At 34.2% G+C, this 26,392-nt stretch overlaps 1 protein-coding gene across 1 annotated transcript in view; it reads right to left on the bottom strand.

Moving 5' to 3' along the window:
- The window catches only part of LOC126859012 (uncharacterized), a 35,017-nt gene that overhangs the window by 4,905 nt on the left and 3,720 nt on the right, over window positions 1-26,392 (bottom strand). The window contains exons 2-7 of the mRNA XM_050609871.1: window positions 8,179-8,382; window positions 7,439-7,516; window positions 5,793-5,978; window positions 5,674-5,712; window positions 3,579-3,770; window positions 1,906-2,000 (exon numbers count right to left, since the gene is read on the bottom strand). Coding sequence (XP_050465828.1) covers window positions 1,906-2,000; window positions 3,579-3,770; window positions 5,674-5,712; window positions 5,793-5,978; window positions 7,439-7,516; window positions 8,179-8,382 — 794 coding nt within the window. The remainder of the gene's footprint in view (window positions 1-1,905; window positions 2,001-3,578; window positions 3,771-5,673; window positions 5,713-5,792; window positions 5,979-7,438; window positions 7,517-8,178; window positions 8,383-26,392) is intronic.

The following is a 26,392-nucleotide window of genomic DNA, read 5'->3' as shown; positions in this document are numbered from 1 at the left end:
CAAATTTTTGGTATCAGATAATTTATTTTATTATTACAGAAATATTACAGAAATCGATGACACAATATAAACATCATAAATTGTTTAATTGTTAAAAAGCAGAAATTATGCCACAAGCGTGCAATAAATGTTACATAATGCAGAATTTTAATAAATGCATAACAGCATCGAGAGTGAAAACAAATAAAAAGAAATATATACAGAAATAAAAAAAACTTTTTCAAGGTAGTTAAAGAAACTAAAATTGTAAAATTTAATAAATTAAATATATGTATAAAATTTTTTTTATGAGATATACAATTCGTAAAAAATTTATTATTGTGAGATCTCGTTATGTTCTTTGAGATTAACGCGCGATTGATGTACCCACACATTCAAGAATTGCGACGAACGTCGGGATTCGCCGCAGTCGTTTCCATTGTCTGAGTAGATTCCCGTGTATCTCGCGAGATTCAAATTCCCCTACATAAATGGCATTCTGTACTAACGACGCTACCATTAATAATAATGCAACACGTCCATAATAGATACATCGTCTCCCGATCGGCAACTCGTATCGCGTTACGTGATCCAATAAGGTATGCCTCATCCCCAAATTCCTAAACTAAGTCGAATGTCTAACGCGTTTATAACCAATGTTTCGGGTAGATTTCATTGATTAAATTCCGCCGACTACATAAATCACCGCCCCTTAACTTCGATCCCCCGCGAGTTTGTTCCTACTATTTGGTAACTTTGGGATTTGGAGAATAGCATATAAACTTATTTAGAATAGTTAGTTAGAACTAATTAGTTTTATAGTTCGAGATAAAGAGAAAGACAATAACTTAGACAGTTTACTTTATATTTAGTATAAACTAAATTATCTAAAAATAAGCTTATATAAAAGTTCCAAATTGGTCAAAACAAACCGAGATAGGTGAAGGAACCAGCACAATAATTTAGGTGCAATTTTATTGAAACTCTATAACATTCGCGAACGTTTCGGTCCTTTCTTTGGACCATCCTCAGCGCAAATACATAATAATAATAAATTAACGAATTTCGACAAAGACGCACGTAAACGTTTTCAATATGTGAACGTTAAACGCAGGGCATGTCGGTTTTGTTAAAATGGGTTAATCAAAAAAAAGGATAAAAATTAAAGAAATTCAAATTATAAATTAAGCGGTGTGAGCGTCATCCATAGGGTATGTCTCTCCATTGTTCGAGGGCAGTGGAAATGTGGATACAATCCATCAGTCAATCGTGACGATTATTCACTGTATGCCATGAATGAGCATGCATATCTGAACAGTGAAGAAGATAACACAATGGAATATATATATATACATTTTTATAAAAAAGACATAACTCTAAAGAGACACTTCAAATTTAAAACTTACGAAGTGATTGATTGATCCCATACATCATGGAATGTCGCATTGTAGTAGTTGTAAATTTTAAATTAATGATTAATAAAAGTGAACACAAATAATAATAAGACCACATTGCTAAGCTTAAATTAATCAAACAAGCGTACTTATACGTAACACGTGAGCAGTAAATAAATATGTGACTCTGATATAAGCGATTTAAAGAGTGAGCGAGATCAATATACCGTCTGTAATATGTCTAGGCCAATGTGTACAATTAAAGGTTAAACTCTCGGGAGCTTGTTTATTGTGTTGACATACGCCTCATGTAAGTCCTCGGTATCGGTAAACTAGAAAATTGCTCCTAAATTACTGTGCTGGTTCCTTCGCCTATCTCGGTTTGTTTAAATTATCTAAATTATAGTATTTATATTTACTTATATTGATATTTATATTTACTTTATATTTAGTATAAACTAAATTATCTAAATTATAGTATTTATATTTACTCATATTTAGTATAAAGCGTAAGAAAATAAAAAAAACGTACGAAAAAGTTGTTCTCCTTGCGGAATTTAGCGTAGTCCTTGCTGATGAAGGCGTAAGATGCGTAGTTTTGGGTGGCCTTTACTTCGATGTTGCCGCCTTGAATATATAAATTTCTCAATTCAAGATAGAACATTTAAATAATAAAATACCATGCTAAAATAAAGTCTGAAAATGCTATTTATTTAAGATAGATCCTGCTTGTATTTTTCTTATCGAAATATATTATCGTATGCGATTTTGCATTTTGATTATAACATAACTTCAACTAGAGAAAAATCGCAAACATCATATCGTATCGTATCAATACAGAAATATATCATTATAAATTTAAAGAAAAATCTGTCATCTCTGTTATTATTATTATTATTATTTTTTTTTTTCATTATTACATATGGAACTATAAAAATATACGGGGATTAAATATAAAAAAATCAAGTAATAGATAGTCGATATATATTATATACAAATAGATATTTTACATCGTCAAAATAGTAAGGGCTGAATGAGTGAAATGTTTGGAAGGAACTGCTTGAGTAATTACAAATATAGCTATAATAAAAATAGTATAAAATCAAATTTTTTATCGTAATGGATTTTTTTAAACGAAACGCGGCATTTGTTAGCGGCAGTATATGAAACGTGCTTTTAAGTTATACGTGGCCGATTTTATTCGATAGATATATATTTCCATTTGGCGCGATATTAATATCGATGGCTATCGCATTCGCGGAGATACCATATTGACTCTCTGGAATAAACGCTCTCTCGTGCGGAAATTAAATCCCATTTTAATTCGCAGATGTTTCTCGCTTCCAAGGATCGACGCGTTTAATTCGCTCGTGCAGAGTCTATTATACAAAATATTTTATTTTCCTTTCGCGAACGAAGAGATATCCGGTGAAATATTTTTAAACACGGAGACGAGACGTTCTGTTTGTCGATGGCAGCGTTCGTTATTCTCCTGCAACGGCACATGTATCAAATAAATATTTTTGCTTCCCGTAAAATATTTTTAGACTTAATCGAGCAAGGAACTCCGATCGTCCGCGTTAATCACGATCGACTTCCATATTCACTATCACACACGATGTTGAAAATTATGTGCGTGTCTCGAAAGTATATAGATAAAGAAAGACATTTCAGTTTCTTGTTAGATAAATTTAAGAGATTGATATATAATTAACAAAAGTTTTTTATGCAAAATTTTAACAGAAAATAGAGAATTAAAAGAACTAAAATTCGCAAAAATTTAAAAATCTATATAACAAATATACATATTTTAATAAAAATTTTTCTTTAAAGTATTTTTTAATTATAATATTATTGTATATATATATATATATTTATCACCTTTTTTTTATTTTTTATTCCATTGTATTTTTTAAGGAAAAAGATTTATCAGAATATTATTCGAAATAACATTATTTATATATACGATATATTAATATCCTGTATTTTTCGCATTTTTCCCTTTTTTTTTATCGCCCTTTTTTATATTTCAATATTTAATAACCTGTAGAAAATAAAATGGAAGGGGGAGTCAATATTCCCAAGAATTTCGTGATTAATTTAGCGGAAAACACAATCCGTGTGAACCGTGCGCGCGAATGCGCCGGATGTTGCGTGTGCGCCCGGTGCAGGCTCGGTGCAACGAAAACTTTTGCGTGTACTCACTGCAGTTGTAGGTGGACGGGCAGCATTGTCCTTCCCGCACGATCGGGCTGCAGCCTTGAAGTGGTGGCGCGCATGCAAGCGGAACGCATCGTATGGCGCCCATCGCGCAGAAACAATTGTCGCATGCGGCCTTCCACTCGATGTCGCGCACCATCTCGCCCTCGGCATAAGCGCGGTCGCCCACGCGACATCCTGGATGAACGTCCGAACCGTGAGAACGCGAAAATCTTGACCCACGCAGACGGCGCGATTCCGTTCTTGGCTTATCGCCCGCGCGGATATTAGAGGGACATGTCCTTCTAATTATCGATATGTCTCCTGGATTTTTAGACGTCTCAAGATACAAGGAAAGGTAGGGATATTATATATTTTACCGGAATGTGCAAAATTGTAGAATAATCTAGTGAATCATACTCATAATTATTATAAGATGTAATTCTTTAATTTTGATTTCAATTTGAAGTCGCATGAATTTCTATATTTTTTTGGAAATTTTATTTCAATAAAAAAGTTTAATTTAAAATTATATTCTGGTGGTAATGCTTTTGCTCTTTTGATGGTGACGTTCTATTAGTACGTAATAACTTCGTTCTGACGAGCAAATGAGACGACCTCGAGGATGTTTGCTCGTCCCGAGAGAAATTAACGAGTGGGTGTATTCGGAATAGTTATTTACCGACTTTTCATGGTCAGTCGTCGCGACGAGGCTTACAATCGCCCATTTGACGGGGGTAGGGAGGGGGTTGTGGGGGTTTCCCGTGTGCTCGTTTAAAATTAAGCCGTTCCCGAATGTCCCGGCAGCCAGTGACAGCCGTCGCGTTATAGCGGCCGAGATTTAAGCTCGGCTTAAATTTAAGCGGCCACGTAGAAGCCGGGTGTTAAATGAACCCCGACAATCTCGGCAATTCGAAACGGCTCAGCTTGTAACTTCCGTTCCGGGGCAAAGAGTGCCGGGCGCCACCCACTGATTCCTCTTTATCGCGATACACGTTCATCCTCCACGGATGTCAAACCTTTTTAACGAGAGACCCTATCATGGTGTATAGAACGTGTTTTAAAATCGCGCATTGTACCCAAATATCGATAGAGAAATTGAGAAAAACGACGAGGCAGTTTTCAAGTTATGAGCGAACTAAGAGAATTAAAAAATACCAAACTTTTAATCTCCCTAGTTAGTCTTAAGTGGATTTTACTTAAACGGAAAATTTTAATGCGAGGCTCGTTAGCGCTCTGTTTGTTGATGGAGATTAAACACTTGCGGTGAGAGATCGATATTTCAAATTTATAAAAAAAAAAAAAATTTCTAATTGCAAAGTTTTTAATTAAAATATATCTATAAGAAAATCTTTCTCTCTAATTTCTTGATTTAAAAAAAAAGAAAAAATTAACAATGTTTACTTTAAATAATACACATTTGTTATAGTATTTTCTTGAAACTTATAGCTTAAACCATACCGATGAGACTACCGAGCATTAAATGAACCTCGCCGGTTATCCGGAGGTAGAATCCTTGTGTCGTGAGGTGATATAACGTTAGCAGTAACTCTTCGTTATTAAGTTACACATTTCATCACAACTTTCGAGAGCGCGCTTCGGCGGAAAGCTTTAGTCGCACGGCGGTGAATTTCGGAATAATCCCTAATAGCCCGATTTTCTTGAAGTTTTCTACTCCCGGGGGCGAACTCTGATAAGTTATCCGCTCGTACACACAATTCCAATATATGTTGAACAATCTCTGTTTGCTCGCGCTGCATCTCATTTATTATATTAAGCTACCCTCGCTAGCGTTGAATTTGTAAATCAAAATTTTCCCAAAGCGAGACTCTTAACTCAATATCGGAAAAATTGCAAAATATTTCTTACCTTTAAAATTTCAAAATATTTTTTTCTTCTCGCTGAAATGTCAGATTAGCAAAGAGAAAAAAAAAAAAAGATGAATTACAAACTAACAACTTCTCTGCGTAAGCAATAAAGCGCAAAGCTTGATCGAGTCACTCTATCGAGTTTCCGGTAAATCTCTCGCCTAGCGTCATCCGCCTTTCTAGAATTCAGTTAAGAGAACTGCCTCGTAAGTGCGACAACAATTCAAACTCACCGTTTCCCGATGGCGGCTCCATTGTGGACGGATGGTGGTCTTGAAAAGAAATAAAGAGGACCATTGGTAAGGTGATTTAAAGTAACTCGCGCGTCTCGCCGTGATAAAAATACACTCACGAGTGCAGTTATAGGCGACCGGGCAGCAGGAATGGGGCACGTACAGTGGGATGCATCCCGGCAGTGGCAGCAGACACTTGGGTCGCACGCATCTCCTCGAGCCGGATATGCAGTAACAATACTCGCATCGTTGCGAGCCCATCATCGCCGATCCTGACCCGTATCGAACGCCCTCGTGCAGACATCCTAGGGTATTTCGAATTTAGTTTGCTTTTTTTTTTTTTTTAATATAACTATACTAGAATTTTAGTAATGCAAGTCCATCTATATACCAGAAATACGAAGTACATTTCTCTTTATTTGACACCCGAGACTTCTCTCTTTTTATGTTATCTTCTATCATCTGTCGGATAAAGTCTTCAATTCCATTACGTTAACTTGCGCCTCTGTGGTGCTCTAATTATTTTATTCCGTGATATAACATTTATAACGATAATCATTCGTTTATCTTAAAAAGAACGGAAACTATTTATATCTATATATACAACAATTAATCTTTAATTACAATCGAGCACTGAATGAAGTTTTTTGTAATTTACGTTAAATTGCTCTCGTTAAGATCGTTTCCTGTCTGTGAGATAGCACATGAACTTCTCGTCGAAGTTTGGCGAAGTTCTCGGTGCCCGGTAATTTATTTAACAATGCTTTCAAGAAAGACGTACAGGCTCTATATACATTTATAAAGTAATGTAACTAATGTTGCTATTTCAAGGGAAAATGCTCTGATGAATGCTCTCTTGTATTTTATTATTCAATATGTTTAACTTCATTAACTCTTGGGATTTTTATTTTATTTTTTATGAACAGGAAAAGATCTTTATAAACTTTACAAAATAAAGAAGTGCTCAATTTATTGACACGAACAAGAATAATGTGGTATTAAATGGAAATTTACAGATTATCAGATGGGGATAATAATCGTCTTCATTATTTAAAATAAATAAAGTTAAAAAGTAACAAAAAAGAAAATCATATATACATCGGTTTAATTATAATACGCATAATATGTAATTTCATTATTATATTGGAGTAAAACGTAGCAATGCCGAATGTAATGTTGTACCGTGCGGAGATGAAAGAATGTACTGACATTAACCTTGCGACAGCAAAGAAATCCCGAATTAATTTAAAATTACTTTTGTTTCAGCAGTAACGAGCCATTTTAACCCCTCTCTTCTGTGTTATGCCCGAGTGTTCTCCTACCTACCTCAATTTATTTACCCAAGTTTACTCGGGCATAACGAGGCTCATTTATTTACCGCAGAAGTAACCCAGACGCTCTTTCCAGAGATGAAGTTAGAATGGAAATTATTAAAAATAATAGCGCGCTTACATAAGACGCTATTAATTTAACCAAGAATACATTCTCATATATATATATATATATATATATATATATATATATATATATAATTAGATTAAAAATAAATTGTTATTTAAGCTATATAATAAATTGAGTCAAATTGTCAATTTTAAAATAAATACCCCTTATGTATCGTGTGTGTTGTGTATACACGCGCGAGTATAACTAAAAAAAAAGAAATAATTTGTACAATAAACATACGACATTTTTTCCGGACAAAGTAAATAACAAAATATAAAATGTAAATAACAAAATATAAAATGAACAGAATAGAGAGAAATACCTTCGTGAGGTTGAGTGTGCTTCTCAGCTTCTATGTTCGTTGGTATATTGGCTCTCCGCAACATATTTTCGACGTCGTCTGTACACACACGCCAAATAATAAATTTAAACCTTAGCTCATCACAATTAACTTTTTAATCTGCTTTATCACAAAGTCAAAACTTTTATACGTTTTAATGCAACGGTTTTTATAAAGATAAGTTGACATATAAACATCTTCACGCAACTTCTAATACATAATAATCATTTAATTCTCAATAATTAAATTATAATTTAGAGAATTTGTGTAAAAATTATTTTAAGAAAATGATTAATATTATATTTGAAATAAAAAAATTTAAGTAGGAATATAAAAAAGACCATGTGAAATATATTATTTTTCTGTAATTTCTTGAATTCTCCGTTCACAGAAAGACTTTTCGGTTCTATAACAATTATTGCTCATAAACGGCTTACAGTTTATTTTCTCATTTATTTTCTCATTAAGAGAAATGTCCGAAATTAAAATAGCGAACCCATTTTTTTCTCCATAAATATTCCCGGTAGTTTGAAGAATGAAAACAAGACGAGAAATATATAAGAACGAGCGAGAAAGAATAGGAACGAATAATGATTTCCGGCAGAGAGGCTTGAGCAGCGGATGTCGATAGAGAACAACTTTATTTTGTGTTGGTGAAACGAAAAAGTCTTTCTATCAACAAGATAATCCAATAGCGATAGGTGAGGCATTATCTTACTAACGTTGCTCGCCGCATACCAGCTCCGTGCAACACGCATCCTCGGCTGGTGAACGAACGTGACAGCCTGTCGGTGGTGGATTCGGCAATCGCGGACACACTCGTAGCCGGCATCTCAATGCGCCTTCGATGCATCGGCACCGTAGACAGGGCTCGGGCGTATCCACAGCCGTCCCTTCCTGATATCGGCGACCCTGATATCTGCACCCTGCGATCGCGAGTATAAATTTCTCGTTACGTAACGAAACTTTAATTATAGTGTGTCGACCGGGTTATCGAAAGGCGCGTATATAAGGTATCCTCGAAATTTCGACTCTTGCCCTCTCTCTTACATAATAAATTATTAAATAATTTGTTAAATAACTTTTATTACGGAAAATATACGATGTCGATCCATATTTGATAAATAGAATTGAATATTTTTTTTAAGTTTTTTATTATACTTCCACTTTTTTATTTTGTTTCTAATAAAATCCAAATTTTTCTGTTGATCTTTTATGAGGAATAGAAAGTGTACAATTTATATTACTCTTCGTAAACGCGATAGTAAAATTTAATTAAAAAAGTTAACAATAAAGTTTAATATATAGATTTAAATATCTGCGTTATTTTATTTGGCGCTATTCGTGATGTACAAATTTGTGGCTTGATAACAACATCAGTTCAAGCTGGTTGAATTTCTTTTTTACTCAGTTCTCTCTACCATCTCGGCAGTCAGATCGTGTCTTGTGTAATGCATTACATTAATCCGAGAGGATGCACAGCGATCCGCACAGGCTACGTGTATCCTCTATTAACATAGACAAAGCAACATCCCGGTGAATGCGCAACGAATGTACGGTAGAATCTCGATTAATAAGATCCAATTAGCAGTTAATTAACGACCGCAAAACCGGAGTGCATATTGCAAGATGTAATCATCGAAAGTTACATCGACTAAAATGAACGAAACGCCCTAATTCAATCGAAGATTATAATCGAAGAAGCATTTAAATTTTCAGAAAACAATGTCCCACCGAAATTAAACGCTACGAAAATAAAAATTTACAGGATTTCAAACGCATAAATTTCAATCTTATCTTATCGAAGTATTACAATTACACTTTTTAAATTTATCAATCATTCTTCTCGATTTGTTTAAGAGACAGAAACTTAAAAGACCTTGCATTTCTTAAGGGAATTTCTTAAGGAAACTTGAAATCCGTTGTCAGATTTACACAAGGATTTATGGAGCGAGATTAGATTAAATTAATATTGTAATTAATTAATTTTATTACTCTTTTTTCTCATTTATTTTCCGTAATCAATTTTAAGATATGTAAATAATAAGTATTTTAAATCGCGAAAAGTAACAATTTTAACTGTGACAATCTGATTCTGATTTAAACGAAGCGCGTGGAAAATGCCGAAAAGCTTCACATCAATTCCAAGCGCGCACCTCGAAAGCGCTACGAAAAAAATCGCTACACGTGAACTTAAACGTCGAAAATATTTGCACGTTCGGCCGTGAGTGAGAGGACGGGCCTTCCGAAAATGGAATTTTCAATATAAATTCCACCGTGCACTCACTTCGCAACGAAAGTGCCCGAGGGTCATCAGTCAAGATTGACATTGATATCATCCTGCATATCGAGTAGCTAGAAAACAATATTAAAAAAAGAAGATTTTTTTCTATAGAAATTTTTGAGAAAAAGCAAATATACATGTTGCGCCTAATTGATTAATTTTAAACAAATTAATGGACAGGAGATAGAATAGCGATGTGCTAGAAATTCGCGAAAACGTCGTAAAAGAGTTATCATCGATCCAAATTAGTTGCCTTGGAAAAATTACTATTGAAATGCTCTTCTGTACGTATACTTCTTTATTTTTATCCTTTTTTTGTTTTTTATTTTTATCTTTTTTTTGTTTCTTATTTTATTTTATTTTTTTATCTTTCTTATTTTTTTATGTGAAAAAATGTTACATTAATTATATTGATAGAATATTAATAGAATTTATTTTGTATTCTACAATCATATTTGTTTCCAGTAACAGACAAGAATTACAACGTGATTGCATATCAAAAACACGTTCTTGTATCACGTAATTACTGTGCATATTACCGTGCATATCATGGAAATGTCAAATTATCGTAATGATACCCGAAAGCTCGATTTTCCACTTCCTCAAAAGATCGATTATTTCAATACATGGCTTGTCAATTTACTCATCGACGGATTATTGGATGATGTATATTGTGTAAAAGTATAAAAAATTTTCTCTTTAATATAAAAAAGGCATTAATTTTACTAAAAACTAATAATGCGCTGCGCTTCTTCTCACGCATAAGCTTTAAAAAAATCATAGTATAACATTTTATAACTGAAAGGATTTTTCAAAATTAATTTTGGCCTTTAATCTCCGCGTCTGTCATTATTTCGCCGTTACACCGATGCATCATGAATGCGTCAAAGACAAGAACGCGTCTAATAACCGAGCCTTCTCTATCTTCTCGCTTATGTCTTTAACCCTCTCGTTGCATTCTCGAGGATCGTAATACGAATGGATGCAGCATGCGCGATGCTGAGGCCGTCATTAGTCCCGGTAACGTAAGTACGAGCGCCGCGGCAGTAAAGGACACTCCAGGCTTGGCCAGCAGAAACTCGTACCAGGCGGAGAAACAAGCCAAGTTAGTTAATGGCGCAAAACCGGAAGTCCTCGTCGCCGAAGTAGCTAGGTGGACGCTTCTCCGAGAGGATTTTAATCCCGCTATATTGGACAAGGAGATCCTGCTACTGCCAAGATTTTGTTACGGACACTTCTGAGCGAACGTGAGAGAGAGACCGCGTGTCGTAGGATGCGACTATAAGCCGCCCTCGTGTGCGAGTGTTTCTGCAAATTTAATGAGCGCATGGTGCATGGTACGTATCGTGACATTAGCTCAAATACAAGTTGACGTGTACGCACATTAGCGCGCATATCATTAGCCGTTATTATCGTATTTGCCGCTAATGGAGGATCACTTTCAATCCGAATCGAAAGTGTGAGAAGTAAGCATCAATTTGAATGTTTACAATTGGAAATGCCTGTATAAAAGTGATTCGTCAATCTTTTCATTCACATTTTTTTACATCTTGATAATTTACAATTTAAAAAATATAAACTTTTCTCTTAATATTGTATTTTTTTATTAATCCTTTCGAATCGATTTACTAAATCTTTGTTATAAATCTTTGTCATATTCGTATATATAATATTTTCTCATAATCCTTACGAGAAATTTATCTTTCATACTTAATTTAAAATATATTCAAGATCTTAATATCGGTAGTGTGTGAATATTATTTTATTAAAGCCCGCGTTTTCAATGAACATCTTACAATCTCTTGTAAGTAGCGTAAAGAAACGTACTTAGTCGATTGCACTCTCGAGCAGAGAGAGAGAGACTCGTCTATTCCTGAGCGCACGAGAGAAAATCGTGAGGGTCACCGCATCACTGCATCCAGACATCTCACCAAGTTTCTCTCTCTCTTTTTCTCTTTCTTCCTCTTTCTCTCTCTCTCTCTCTCTTTCTTTCTCTGCACTCACTGCCAAGTGCAACCGCGTGCTGCCAGCCGATCACGTATGTACATGCGACGATATGAATGGAGTGAACTCTGGCCTTACAACTCCCCTTCTTCCTCAAATCCATATCTCTCCCTCCGTCCGTGACCCTCCTCGCCTGGTTCTACGGAATAGCATAAGCCATAACGTAACTATTACACGCATGTCTGTTCGCGGTAAACAGCGAACGTGGGCAAAAGAATTGGCGAACGTCACGGAGGCTGCTGCTGCCTATCGGACAATCCTTGTTCCAGTCAGACAGGAATTAAACAAAAGATTCGAACGAAATGTGTGACCGATCTGTCCGATCGAAACGAAGATTCGATTGTTCGAACGAGTGAGATTATTAAAGAAAATTCTTTAAAAGAAAATAGTATTCATTGCAAACTAATAAACTTTTATTTATTTATTTCTCATGTTTCAATAGAAAAAAATATATTGCTTGAAGATTAACTGGAAAAGATCTGATTGTTCGAATGTATCTTCTGTTTCGAAGGATCCGAAAAATTTAATTTATTTCAAGCTTGAAATTCAGACTCGAACTTGTGCTTTAAAATTCCATTCAGTGGTCAACAGGTCGATGTTTAGGGATGGAATCTCCTCCCCTTTCTGTACCCGAGGTTAAACAATAATTACGTTTTACATATTTAATTGCCATGTATTATTCTAAATGTACAAGACATGTTTCCCATATTTCAAGCTGGAATATTTAAATCACGATATCAGAAATTATTATTTCGCACAGATGTGATAAGGATAATACAAAGGGAGAGCAAAAGAATAAAGGAGAGAGCCTCGAATTAAATTATGATAACAGACGAGGCATTATCGTAAAGGTGATTCATTCGTTTGAAGAAAAATATCAATAACTTAAGAATTTACTACGCGTATTTGACAAAGATCGTCGATGACTGTCGGAAGTAATAATAGCATCATGATATTATCTGATTCATTGTTCTTGAGAAACGTAGCAAGCATTCGGTGTGCTTGCGCGGCAGCTTTTGCTTGCTTCAACCGGCCGGACATTTATTTATTTGTTGAACCTCTTCTCTCTCGGAAAATGCACCAGACGCGACTATTCGCCTTGGATAAGCAATTGTGATCGGAATGAAAGCTGATAGTCTCTTAAATACTCTATTTTTCTCAAAATGGCGAATCAGCTGTTAACACGACTTTTCAAGTATAAGTTATTATATGAGAATATACATATATGTGAGAAAAATATTTTAGCGACAACTCAATTATCTCGCGAGACAGAAATGCAAGATTTTCATGTAAAGATAGCGAGTGATTGACGCCTGACCGCGTCATATTTACTCATCGAGTACTGCTTTGCTATCGTTTACGCATCAATAAATATTTTATATTTTGAAAATCGAAATAATGTATGTAAAGTATAATTAATTATTGATTATATAATAATAATTAATTAATTAATTATTAATATTACAATTTAAATGTCATTAATTCTTTGAACCATTTGTCATATTAAATAATAAAAATATAGGAATAAAAATTATTAAAATAGAAATTAAGATATAAAATGCATCGAAGCATTTGAAATTTTCTCAGTTTTATATTTCTACAGTTTAATAAAGCTTGCCGGCTATAAATTATTTAATATCGACATTTTAAATAGCTTATCTTGATAGACGATGCTGTTACTGTAAGCCGATCGTTTGGCTCATACATTTTTAGCAAAACCGCAGCATCGGATATAACCGACTAAATACGGTTAATATAAATTGACCACAAATAGAGTCTACGAATCCATCGTGTACTGCAAGCAGAGTGCATCGCTGCGCTCGCAATCCCGTTCTTTCGGAATGTCGCACAAGTGAAATTGGCCAATCGGCTTCTGAATCGTGTCGATCTCCATTCGGACCCGTGCCTGGGACACACTGATAAATCGGGTCCTCCCTGATAAATCAGCTTGCGCAGGACGATAAATTCGCGGTGAGTCGACGTATCGCGAGCAAATATCGCGTGATCGCGCGCAATTAATAACCGCACAGCTCCCCGAGATTCTTTAAAGCGGATGCCACACGTTTTAATAACGACAAATACGGAACACCTGCAGAAAATTGTACATACAAGGGTGTATTAGAAAATATGATGTTATACTGAAAATATGATATTCAGTCTTTTTGAAGCCGTCAAAAAAAAAAAAAATATATATATATATATATATACATATATATAAGAGAAAAAAAAGTTTTATAAATTTTATTGAAAATACATTAAAAATACATTTTAATTGAAAGTACATATATATGTTTGTAATTTATTTAAACTCAATTTATAATTTAAGTTAATAATATAAACTAGCTCTATGAGACATACATATATAGAAATATAATGAAGCAATGATCAATCAATGAATCATCGTGAGATCTGTTTCCCTCATAAAAAAATATTACATGATACATTTACTCTTCAACTTATTATACAGACATATTTAAATATTTAGTATATACATTGTGTTTTGTATACATAAATGGCACATTTCAAAAAGAAGTCGTCAATGTGCGAAAAAATTTACGAATGTCAGAGCAAACTTTTCCCGCAAGCAATTATCCTGTTGAGTCACGATTGCATACAGCGATTTGAGAAAGGATATTCCAGCGCGGCGATATTTTTTTTTTTTTTTTTTTCTTTACCTTCGACGGTACGATCTCCCTGATAAAAGACCTTGGCCTTATAGGAAGCCAAGAGATTGTCTGATAGGATGAAACGGCAAAAGGTAGTGGACCGAGCAGGAAGAAAAAGATCGGGCCAGGAAGAGAGGAGAGATGAGCTGCGGCCTACTCATGACTTTTGACTCTGCTTAAAGCCACCTGGCAATCGGATACCGAGATTCTTACCGTTGGAAAACGTTGAACGACGGCTTTCGAGTAGTTAAGTAAGAGGGCAACCCATAATTAACGAATCCATGATACGTTACACGCGAATAAACGAACGAACTGAACCACCTCTGCGATGAAATTGTATTGCCCGTTACCACAATTTAATTCGAGATCTTTCTCTCTATCTCTTTCACTCTTCTTCTTTCACCGTCTGTCCTTCCGAGCACATCTGTGCAAAATAATAATTTTTAATATCGTAATTCAAATATATATTTCGTCTCTAAATATAAAAAACATACTATATACATTCGTAAATTTGTAATATTAAAGTAAAAAATGAAAAGTTAGCGAAATATTAGCAAAATAATTCACAATCGAAATATTTATTAATAATATATATTTATAAAGAAAAACACTTAAATATATTAATATAAATTAAATATAATTTAAATATATATATCTTAAACAAAAAAGTGTTGTATTGTTGTTTTATTAATTATATAAGTAATACATGTATACAATTTGCAGATAGTAATTTATAATTTATGTGACCAACTTGACAAAAATTCTGATCGCACAAAGAGGATTCCTCCATAGAATCGTGAACATTAAGGATTAATGTTCACGTTTCCGAGTTCTCAGGCATTGCCGACGTTGTTGACTTACTGATGCTTGCATCTCGAAGCTTAAAATGTGTTACGAACGACTACGAGGCACGTAAATCGGCTTTTAAAATGTTTGCATTGCATTCGCCAGACCATTGTTAACTATATTCGAATTGAATTCTATCTGTTGCTATATATATATATATAATAGCCAGGAATATTCAACGGAATTAAAATTTCGGAAGACATACAATTTATATGTAATTTAAGAAATATTTTTTAAATTTGCCTTAATGTTCTTTTGCTTTTTCTTGAATTTTTATTTCTTCTTGAGAAAGTGAGAAAAATTATATATATAAATATATATATATATATATATATATATATATATATATATAAGAGCTTTACGTATGTAAAAAAATATATACCAATATATGAGAGCAATTTCTATTAACATATTAATCTAGAAACAAAGGATATAAAAATATTTACATAATTCAAGCGATAGAAAAATTTGTAAAATTTATTGCGAAATGCATCTGTCACTGCAACGAACCATAAACACGCGACAGTGATAAATCGTCCGTCGCCAGAGCGACGATGAAGCATCCTTAATCAAAACAGATGCTTACACAAGACGAATTTCAAAGATAACCTAGGCAAGACATATCGTTTCAGGCTATGAGTGCAACTACGTGCTACTATGAAAGACTGATAAAAGAGAATGTTTATTAAGCTTGTAGTTTTCATATCATGAATGCTTGTATTCGTATCTGTGAATTTTTCAACATACTTCACAATTTGTCGAATATAATAAATGTAATGAATATAATAAACAGAGCACGATGAAAAATAAATATAAACTTATGTATAATCCTTCACTTGATAAAATACTACATAATTGCAAAAAACTAAACTAATTAAAAGATAATTTTTTTTTTTAATAAATTTTTTATTTGATTTATTTTTTCTTTTGCTATATCCAAACATTAATCCTTGTTAATTGATTTTAAAATTTGAATTCAAGGTAGTGAAATAAATAGAGATTGGATTTGAATAAGAATTCTGTTTAAAAATCCGAACATTATTTCAAAGAAATAATCTGATTGAAAGAAGAACATGAAATTTAAATTACGAACTTTTTTTGTCATTATCGTCACTTAAAATGTGCGTGGTGTGTGCTGTGTGATACTATCCTCTTTATTGTGAGATGAGATATCCAATAGACATTTCTCTTGTTTCATTAACCGGAGAAACAGAAGAGATCGCCAACAGATCGATATATCTAGATCGTGGAGGTTGGATCTTTTGTTCTATACCTCGGGCAAAATCGAGACGAAAATAATGCATACTGAACAATATCGTTCGTTTTGAAAATTAAAGGGGACGCGCGCATTCATTGGCGTCGCGCGCGATAGTGTTATAAATTTACATTTATATATTACTTTATTAATATTTATATAATTATATAATATTTGTTATTTAAATATGTTTGCAAATTTAAATTATTGCATAAATTTAAATTATACATAATTTAGCAATACATAAATTATATTATTAATTACTCTTGCTGAATCAATAAATAAATTAATAAGATTAATTTTTCCAATAATGTCATATTTGATGATTATATCTCTCTCATCATTCTCTTATTATACTAAATAATATAATTATATTTTTTTAAACGATCTATATTCATGATAAAATTCAAGATAGTATACTATTTATAATTTTGTGCGTCTTATATTTGAATATATGTATATTTATATATATATCCTGATATATATTTTGATTTGTATGTGCATTTTATGTGTTTAAATATTTTCTATATATTACAAAATGTATAAAATTTATAAATAGAATTCTTATCATTAATTTTATCCCAAATTATAAAGCATTTAAAGATACCCTTACAATATTTGTATGTTTTAAATCTTAGATGTCATAATAAATATGCTAATACAGATCTAAAATATATGACTTTACATTTCCATTAAAAATTAAAATTTCATTTTCTTAGTAAAATATGGATTTTCAAAATTAAATTGTAGCATTTGGATCATTTGCTGGCTGATAAACAGACATTATTGTAAACTGATTGAAACAACCATGAAACGTTGGTCTTCCAGCTGGTATTCATGTGGTTAACAAATACCTTGTCGCATAATCCAAACTGTCCGAATAGGAATTGTAGCGATTTACCACAGTCACATATAGCTATATATATCATGCGCAAAACATTTCATGACATCGACATTGTCGCGAGATAAACATAAACAATCGTAGCTCACGAACAGTTATTTCATCACTTGTGTTTAAAAAATTTAACTGTGTTTTAATTAAGTATTAGAAATTGTATGAATTGTAAATGCGTTTAAAAGAAAAAAAGAAAATTTTTATTGCTTTAGGAATATCAGTATATTATCAAATCTTTTATTATACTTCATGTCTACATAATATAATAAAATATAAAACAGTTTTAGGCAGATGCAAAATTTTATAATGATGAATAATAAATCATTAACCGATATATATCTCTCTCAAGATGTTAATTAGGATTCGATCATTACATACTTTTTGATGAAAATAAATTTTTTTCCTCTTGAAAAATAAAATACGTCTGTCGCGAATATAGACAGGAGACTCATGTTCTGACGAGCAAATGTACATTCGCACTTACGCCACTGCGCACGTACATCTCTCATAGCCCGTCCCACGAGTCACTTTCGAAGGTATATACAAGCGAGCGGCGATGAATGGACCGGAACAGGTTCTGAATCTTATGCAATGATAAATGAGTGACCTCACGGCACATCGGCTTCACCTGCACACCTGGACGAGGCAGACTCACATCAGTCGCGGATGGGGGAAGGCGCGATCGTGTTTGTGCGCGTGTGACGGCCCCCCTAAAAATCTCCGGCATCACTGAATGAATCACGTCGGCGAATGAAAAAAACCTACCTTCTCTCCATCGTTCGGGCGCGATTTAATTGTATATTCGTGATTATTAATCAGACTCTTGCTCTTATTAAGCGCACTCTTGCGGAACTCGCACTCTTGTCTGCGATTTCATCCGATGATGCTTATCTCTCCATCTTTTCAACTAACATTATCTCATAAATAATAATTATGTGTATGTATAATTATTAAAGATTTCTCTCTATCATGTCAATCGTCGATACTTGAAGAAGTCTTTTCTGTTTTGGATGTTGGATTTAAATCTAACAGAATCAATTTCTCTTTCCTTATTATTATTTGTATTAATAGCTTCGAATTATTTTCTATATATTATATTTTTTTATATTTTCTATATAAATCCATGCAATATTAAATTAATTGGAAGATATTATTTCGTTATAAGCTGTAAACAAATTAATCATGAAGTTATTCATCAAATGTATTTGAAATTATTTTATCTTACCAAAAGAAATTTCGTAAAATATTTCTTTTATTTTGCACTATCTGTCAATACGTTCTCAGATGATATATTTTTATTCCCAATTTTTGCCGCTGGTTCTTTTTTCTTCTGCTGTCGTATGACAGGTTTCACATTTCACGAAAACACACGTACATCTGTCGTACAGCATTTATATATAAAAAAAAGAAAAAAAAAAAAAGAGAGAGAGAGAGAGAGAGAGAGGGAGGGAAAAAAGAGAGAAACAATACTCTTTGACAGAATGTGCGGGAGAAAGAACGGAAACTCGTCGACGAGGCCGTTAATTTTTCACATTGCCGTGTAACGGAGCAGCTAATAGTAGCTTTCGTTCTTTCCCCTTTTCCCTCAACTCAGGGAAGAGTCCCTTCAGCCTTCTTCTTTCCCGCTGAACGATCTTCGACCTCGGTTAAGTTGCAAGGTGAATTATTCATGCGACGAATAATTAGACGCTTTATACCAACACGTGACGCGGGACCTGAATAACTGCTTGCAACAGAATAGTGCATCCATATTCGCGGTTAAATTCGCATTGTGCCGTTCGCGATGGGCGATTTTGAGTAGACGAGATGCTCGAGGAAGTTTCATTCAACCCTTGTTTGTTGTTCGTGCCCTTTATATCTTCGCGAATTGCTGCGTCAACATCAATCTTACAATCTAGTCGTGGGAATATATTCACGGACCATAATTACAATACCGGTTATTAATTTATGAATATTTAATTACGATCGAATTTTCAATGAGAAAATAACTTACTTTAGATGATATTTCATCTCGCAATAAAATTTATTAAATAATTTATTAAATTGTGAAATATGAATTCATATTCTATAAATCGTGAAACAAAAAAAAAGGAAACAAGAAAAAAAGAGATAGACACAATACAGATATTTGAAATTTTAGATTTTTAAGTGTAATGGAAACATTTAACAGGAATTTTTTGAGATCGGTAATTTTAAAATTAAGACAATATTATTAAAAGACGAGAGTCGACAAAAGAACTGTTAACTTTCAAATGTGTATTTAATATTAATAGATTTACTCGTCTCGCCGCGATGAGGACTGGAGATTGACTGCTTACTCATTCCCTCGCCTGTTTACATTTTCTTAAGCCATCTCGCTTTGCCCTTACAATATTGAGAGTATGATCTAAATTATTATAAAAATAATTAAATATATATTTCATACACAATATATGAATATATTATATATTTTTTACAAGAATAATTATAACATTTTTCATTAGACTACGATATTGCATTGTCGGGACCCGATATTTACAAGGATAAATTCTAGGCATTGGAGTGCTAGTTGTTAAACAACAATCGATAGTAAAAACAGGGTTGATGGATTAACATCGCTCGTTACGGGCGAAGCAACCATAATTTTCAAGTTCGGTAAATGGGACTCGCGAGGCCAAACTTCCTTCCGTTTCGAACTCCAGGCGGCATAACAAACGATCAACGATCGAATCGACCCGTTCCGACGGAGTTTAAACTTTCTTTCTCTCCTCGCCTCTCCTCCCTAATACCACATCCCCATTGTCCTCGTCCTTTTTTTTTTCGCCCGCCTTAATTACATGTTAATGTCAGGATTATCAGCGTAGCCGAGCGACACGAAGTGGGAAAGTTCGCGTGGCGGTTTAAGCGTTTCTAAAGTAGTTAAACATTTTTCTAATCGACCTTAATAGAGTTCTTGCCGATCCTTTTAACTTCCGCGACCGTCCGGAATCTACCGTAGTCTCGTAAGTAGCGTGTCATAACTGCCTCTTTATTTCTTCATTAACCGACTTTGAATTTCCCAGCCGCATAAAAATCGTAAACTATTGTTTCTTGATATTTATTATAAACGCTAATAAGCGTTATTTTTTGTGTATCTGCAGAAAATTAAATCATTTTAATCCTTAATTCTTCTATCAGTGTTTATATGTTTCTGCTATTTTTTTCCATCATAAAAAATATTCTTTGTCATATTTAAAATATTGCGGATATATATTATATCGCGATATATATGTTGATTTAAATAAGATGTCATTGGCAAAGATCGAGAAAAAATCTTTGGAAGTAAATTATATATATTTACTTCTTATCAAATTATAGAGAGAAAAAAATGAAACATAAAACTCTAGATCTGCTTAAATATATCTCAAATAGCTTATGTGTATATTTGCAAAATAACGGCAAGAAACGACATTCAGAGAATCAGTTTCTCATTTATTAAAAAAAAAAATATATCTACCTTCTCTTCTATAATATATAAATGCCTTTTGAAATATAGATCGAATTAAATCTGATATATTTAAATTGGTTCATTTATTATTTTTATGCCTTAATCGCTTCTATCTCGAACGAACAATCTCGATCTAAAACTGCATAATATTACATAATATATCATAGAGAAAGAGAGAAAGAGAGGGCGAACAAATGATGATATTGTGGAAGAAAAGCGCGCAGATGGGTCTTGAAATATTCCAAGCAAAGTATTTCAATGTATCTACATGTGTCTACAGGCGCAATTCTGCTTCCCACGTTCCACGAATGCCACGACTTGTTGACTCAGGTCAGCCTTAAGGTCTTTGAAATTATACGACGGCCATCCCGTGGACGTCCCGTGACTATTCACGAAGCCATAACTGCCGTCCGGCAGAAGATAAAGCCGGAAAGGAAAATCTTCGTCCGAATTGGTGACCCACGAAAACGACACGGCGAGATAAACAATCGGGCGACGTACGTGTATTTACCGCACGGATTTATCTATCTCTACTGGGTATCCCGAGTCGACCGGATGTGTTTTTTTGAGGGATCAGATTCTTCGAGATTTGGAGAATGAAATTTAATTGAATAAAAAAGCCGTAACGCGACAATAATTATATGTTTTATTGTTATGAATAATTATATAATTTCACGTAAAATGTACATATATGTATATTTCATGTGAAATAAAATAGAAATAAAATAAATTTTTGTATATTTTATGTGAAATAAAATAGAAATAAAATAAATTTTTGACAAACTAAGTGAATTTACATTCAGCTTCGACGCATTTAGCTTTATTCAGCTACATACTAGAATGCGCGCTCTTAATGAACACGGACGGCGGCCAACACTTATAAAGGATAATTGCAACTTAATGCGAGCGCGGATCCTTCATACCGAGGCGTTTCGCCGAGCGTTCCGTCTACGCATCGTGAATACCAAATTAACACCTAGTTAAGTTTCGAAGAACACAGTCATTTGCATATTAGACGCCGTCTATCTTCTTGTGTGCACACAATTTACGGTGGGCATTAACAGTTACTGCGCGAGGATTATACTCTCTTCTCGGGCTTCTCACGAAAATTTTGTATTACGTGTACACTATGTATATGTGCCTGTGCGTGTCTTTGTACATGTAGATGCTTGTGTTCCATTCACACGTGTATCTAAAAGAACCGCCATTACAAATTATCTCGAGTAGCAAGAATAATTCTCGTTGCGTGATTTTGTGATGTAGTTTTGTCATTATCCGCGCGGATTAATTAGAATGATTCCAGCTAATGACGCCGTTAATTAACGTCTTAAAGTTTTCAACTAAAAGAGACCGTTTTTCGTTGGCTTGCATAATGCAACACGTTTTGATGATGCCAAATTAAATATAAATCAATTCTTTGCACGCATGCGTCCCAGATTGGTCGATTTAACCCACTAAACTATATTCTTCAAAGAAGAATCACTAACGAGAACAGTAAAACTAATTGTCCGTGTATTGACGCGCTAAACAGGTAACAATGACTTTACGTACGTGTGTTACGTGTACTGCAATACTAGAATTACTTGGTATCTATAGTATTGTATATTATTATCATCACATTATAATATTACAATTATAATTATACGAATATTTGGAACAATTAAATAAAAAAATTTTCATTTATAAATTTGAAAAAGTGGCTGTTAATAATAAATAATTAATGATTAGTGAAAATATATAGATGGATAATATGCTAAGAAAATTATCAATCTGTTATTTTATTCTATTGCATATACTATTATTTACGAAATTATTCTATTATTACACAAACAATAAGTTAACAATAATAATAATAATGAAAGAGAGGGATATAAAGATGAAAAATGTGCAATGTATTTTGTAATTACATAGTAGTTCGAATTGCACAAATAAATTCATTGCCCACGCTTCCTATAGAAATTACACAATCTTCCTCGCCGTGGAAAAATAGTGTCGTCTCTATTAAGTCATTATGAATATTGAACAAAAATTCCGATCCTGCGAGCGAAAGGTTAGGCAACCATCGCGGAATTCTCTCCATCACAATGAGCCGGGTAAACAATGTAAGCGAAGACTTTATGAATATTCACCCGACGTTATATACACTCTTCTTCGAAGGCGTACCGTAAAATTTCCACTAACGTGATTCCAGCATTTCCATTCTACCGTTGCGCCGGTGTCGAGGGAAACGTATTCTTTTTATCAGAAAAAAGTCCTAGACACGAGGAAAGAGAGAGAGAGAGAGAGAGAGAGAGAGAGAGAGGGAAAAGAATACGTAGTAATTCCAACAGCATCGATGCAAGATTGCTATGAATTTTCATTGAAACCCGCTGGGCAGGAGGAGGGGGAGATTCTGTTACAATAACGCATCGCATATTTGTCTCACGTCAACAAAATTACAAAAGAACAACAATGTTATGTGTTACGAAATTTCAGATCCCGGGTTTTTTTTTCTGCCGAACAATAATATAAATTCTCATTGAAAGGAAAGACGCGTTTTCATCATTTTTATCGGAAGCTTTCGACAAAATGATCTTTCAAAGAGAGCGATCAGCGAAGCTTTTCCACCTGTTGTCGATCCATATTACGAAAATTGCAGTACAGACGACGCTTCTACTGTGCAAAAAAAAAACACACACACACACACAGAAGCGAGCAGAATGTGGCATAATGTATCGCTAATCCAAACAATATCATCAGGAATTTTCATTAACTTTAGCTTCAATACACGATGCGCGCAGGCATCGTTATTTTCACGAAAATATGATACAGTGTGTTATAATAATATTAATTATGCTTATATTACGGCACGTGGTTATGTAATTTTTGCTTCTTCATTTACGTAGAGAAAATTAACTCGTGCTATAAAACATTGAAAATGAAAATCTAAAGCGTATAAAATAATAACGAAAACGATATCGATAGACGCTAATGTATTCTTCAATCGGCCTCTATTAATATATAATAACACAAGTTCTTTACAAAGGCTTGAGTACCTCTGTTTTAAAATATAAAACGCGAACCGTATTAAACTAATTTAAATTATATTTTGCAAAGAGATTCAACGAGCTCCATTAGTCAACTTTTTTAATTCACTTTATCTATTACTTTAATCAAAAATACTCTTAAAATTGTTAATCCCGCATTTACGCTTTTTATATACTTTTATATACGACGAATGTGTGTTCCTTCAATGACTTCATTGGATTTTGCATTAATCGAGAAATTATTTTGTCTGTCATAATGCTACATTCCGTAATTTTAATTTGTCGCAGTTTGCACGTTTGTAACTCGCCGCAATAACTGCTTGTTGCTTCGCTACGATAGTTCAATCACCTCACTTCTCATAGCAGCAGCAGCGGCGGCGGCGGCGGCAGCAGCCACGACAAGTAATAACTCAAAGTGCATTACACCTTGGGACGCGCAATTACGGGCAATTACTCCTTGAAGTAACCCGGCAAGCTGCTACCAAACATTACCCCGGATGCGAGTAGCGGAGGTGAGCACTCGACCATCGACGCCTATGGCAGCTGCCAACATTTAGTCAGACATGGACCAGAAGAAACTATTCACCGCGCAAGCAGGGGCGGAGTTGCCTGGAGCTTATCGAAATTCTGGGAAAATCCAAAACCCTGATAACTCAACGGGTTGGGATATGTATATTTCGGGTACCCATTAATATCTCCGATATTGTAGGTGTATGAGAAACTGTTTTTGCGCTGATCGTATTGCTTAAATAATAAATCATTCTCTGTGTCTTTATATGACATCCTATTGAAATCTATTTAAAATTATTTCAATCTTAGACGTATATTTAATCGATAAAGTATGCCTAAAAACGTAATCACGTAATTTCTTTTCCCGTCAAAGAATGTTTCGTCCCATCATATTTTTCTTTCCTTCCGCCGAGGAACGACTGCTGGGTGTATTCTTTACACAAAAGATCTTATACAAATTTTCCCCGATAATAATCTGTCGTAAAGTCCGCCCCTGCGCAGGAGAGCTCGTCGGACGACACGACGGGCGTTCGCCGGCAGGCACGACAACGGATACTTTGTACTAGTTTTTTCAAATCGATCCTCTGGCATTATTATGTTTTCTCAGTACGGGTAATTAGGGTGGACAGCGAGAGAGCGCATACCGAGTGATCGCGGCACAAGGAAATTGCCCGAGTTTACGGCGAACGTACGTCGGGATCGACGATGTTGATGCCAATGACGCGAGACTTTTGTGGCGAACGCGCGTATAGAAGGCATATCGAGAAAAATGTACACCGTGGACCCCAACGCGCATCAATCTTATATGACAGATTCTTCGGCGATATCGGAGTTGATTTTCTCGTAACGAAAATACTGCGGCATCAATCATTTTCGAGTTATTAGCATGGGAACGTGAATGGGAGGTCTTCATGAATTAAGCTTCTTTCTCGAATACTTAATTACCAAGTATTTATTATTCGAAGCTAAAATCTTTTACGGTCATACGCTAAAAGCGTATGACGTCATATAAAATAATCTCGCAATAAATCAATAAAAATTATCGGTAAAAATCATTTTTCCAACTTTCACTTTTTGGGTAAAATAATATTATATAATATATATAATTTTTATTGATAATTGCGAGATTACTTTATATATATAATTAGAAATATTTTTATTATCGAGAGCAAAAAGAGAGAAATTACTAAAGGGCCCTATCGTATCGCGATGTATTAACAAACACTTTCGATGTATACTTCGAGAAGATAATAAACAGAAAACAGGATAATTGAATCACTGTTATTTTACTGAAACTCCGGATTCAATCGCGATCGCGACCATTGCAACAAGTAATTTATCACGCAATCACATTGCATGTCGCCGCCGTAGGATCGAAACGTTATTTATCTTAATGTTTCTCGTTATTTATGTATCCACGGTTCGCGCGGCATCGCATCGATTGCGTATAATTACTGTTGCGCTGGATTAAATACGCAGGGAAATTGTGATGACCCTTTTGATGCTGCCCCGATGTTATTTCCCAGCGTGTCGATGTACTTTGCACACGTTGTGCAAACAAATGCACTCCCGCGGCGAGATCGGATGCCTTAAGGCGAATAAAATTATTTGCGACATTTCTTTTTCTTCTCTCGATAGACTAAGTGATTAAGTTTCTTTTACAATAATTATATTTTTAAGACAAAAAGAGCCCTCGTGCAATAAGACTGTTCTTTTATCGCGCGAATAAGAATAAAGAATTATTTTATCACGGAAATCATTACGAGCGCGCTACATTATGTGAATATTATCAGTATCAAGGAAAAAATATTTTTCCAGAGAAGAAAATTAATTTTCTCGAGCCACACGTGTAAAAGTAATCTCGACTCCTTTCGAAGCTGGCCAACGATACGCAATAACTGACGATGTGAATCTATCTCCGTTCACACTTCTGGCCAGTAACTTCATCGAACGCGACAGCGACGTATCCACTTTGGCATGAGAT

Source organism: Cataglyphis hispanica, chromosome 2 (assembly GCF_021464435.1).
Source record: "Cataglyphis hispanica isolate Lineage 1 chromosome 2, ULB_Chis1_1.0, whole genome shotgun sequence".
Taxonomy (NCBI): domain Eukaryota; kingdom Metazoa; phylum Arthropoda; class Insecta; order Hymenoptera; family Formicidae; genus Cataglyphis; species Cataglyphis hispanica.
The sequence above is the reverse complement of the archived record's forward strand: the minus strand, read 5'-3'. Positions and strand labels throughout refer to the sequence as shown.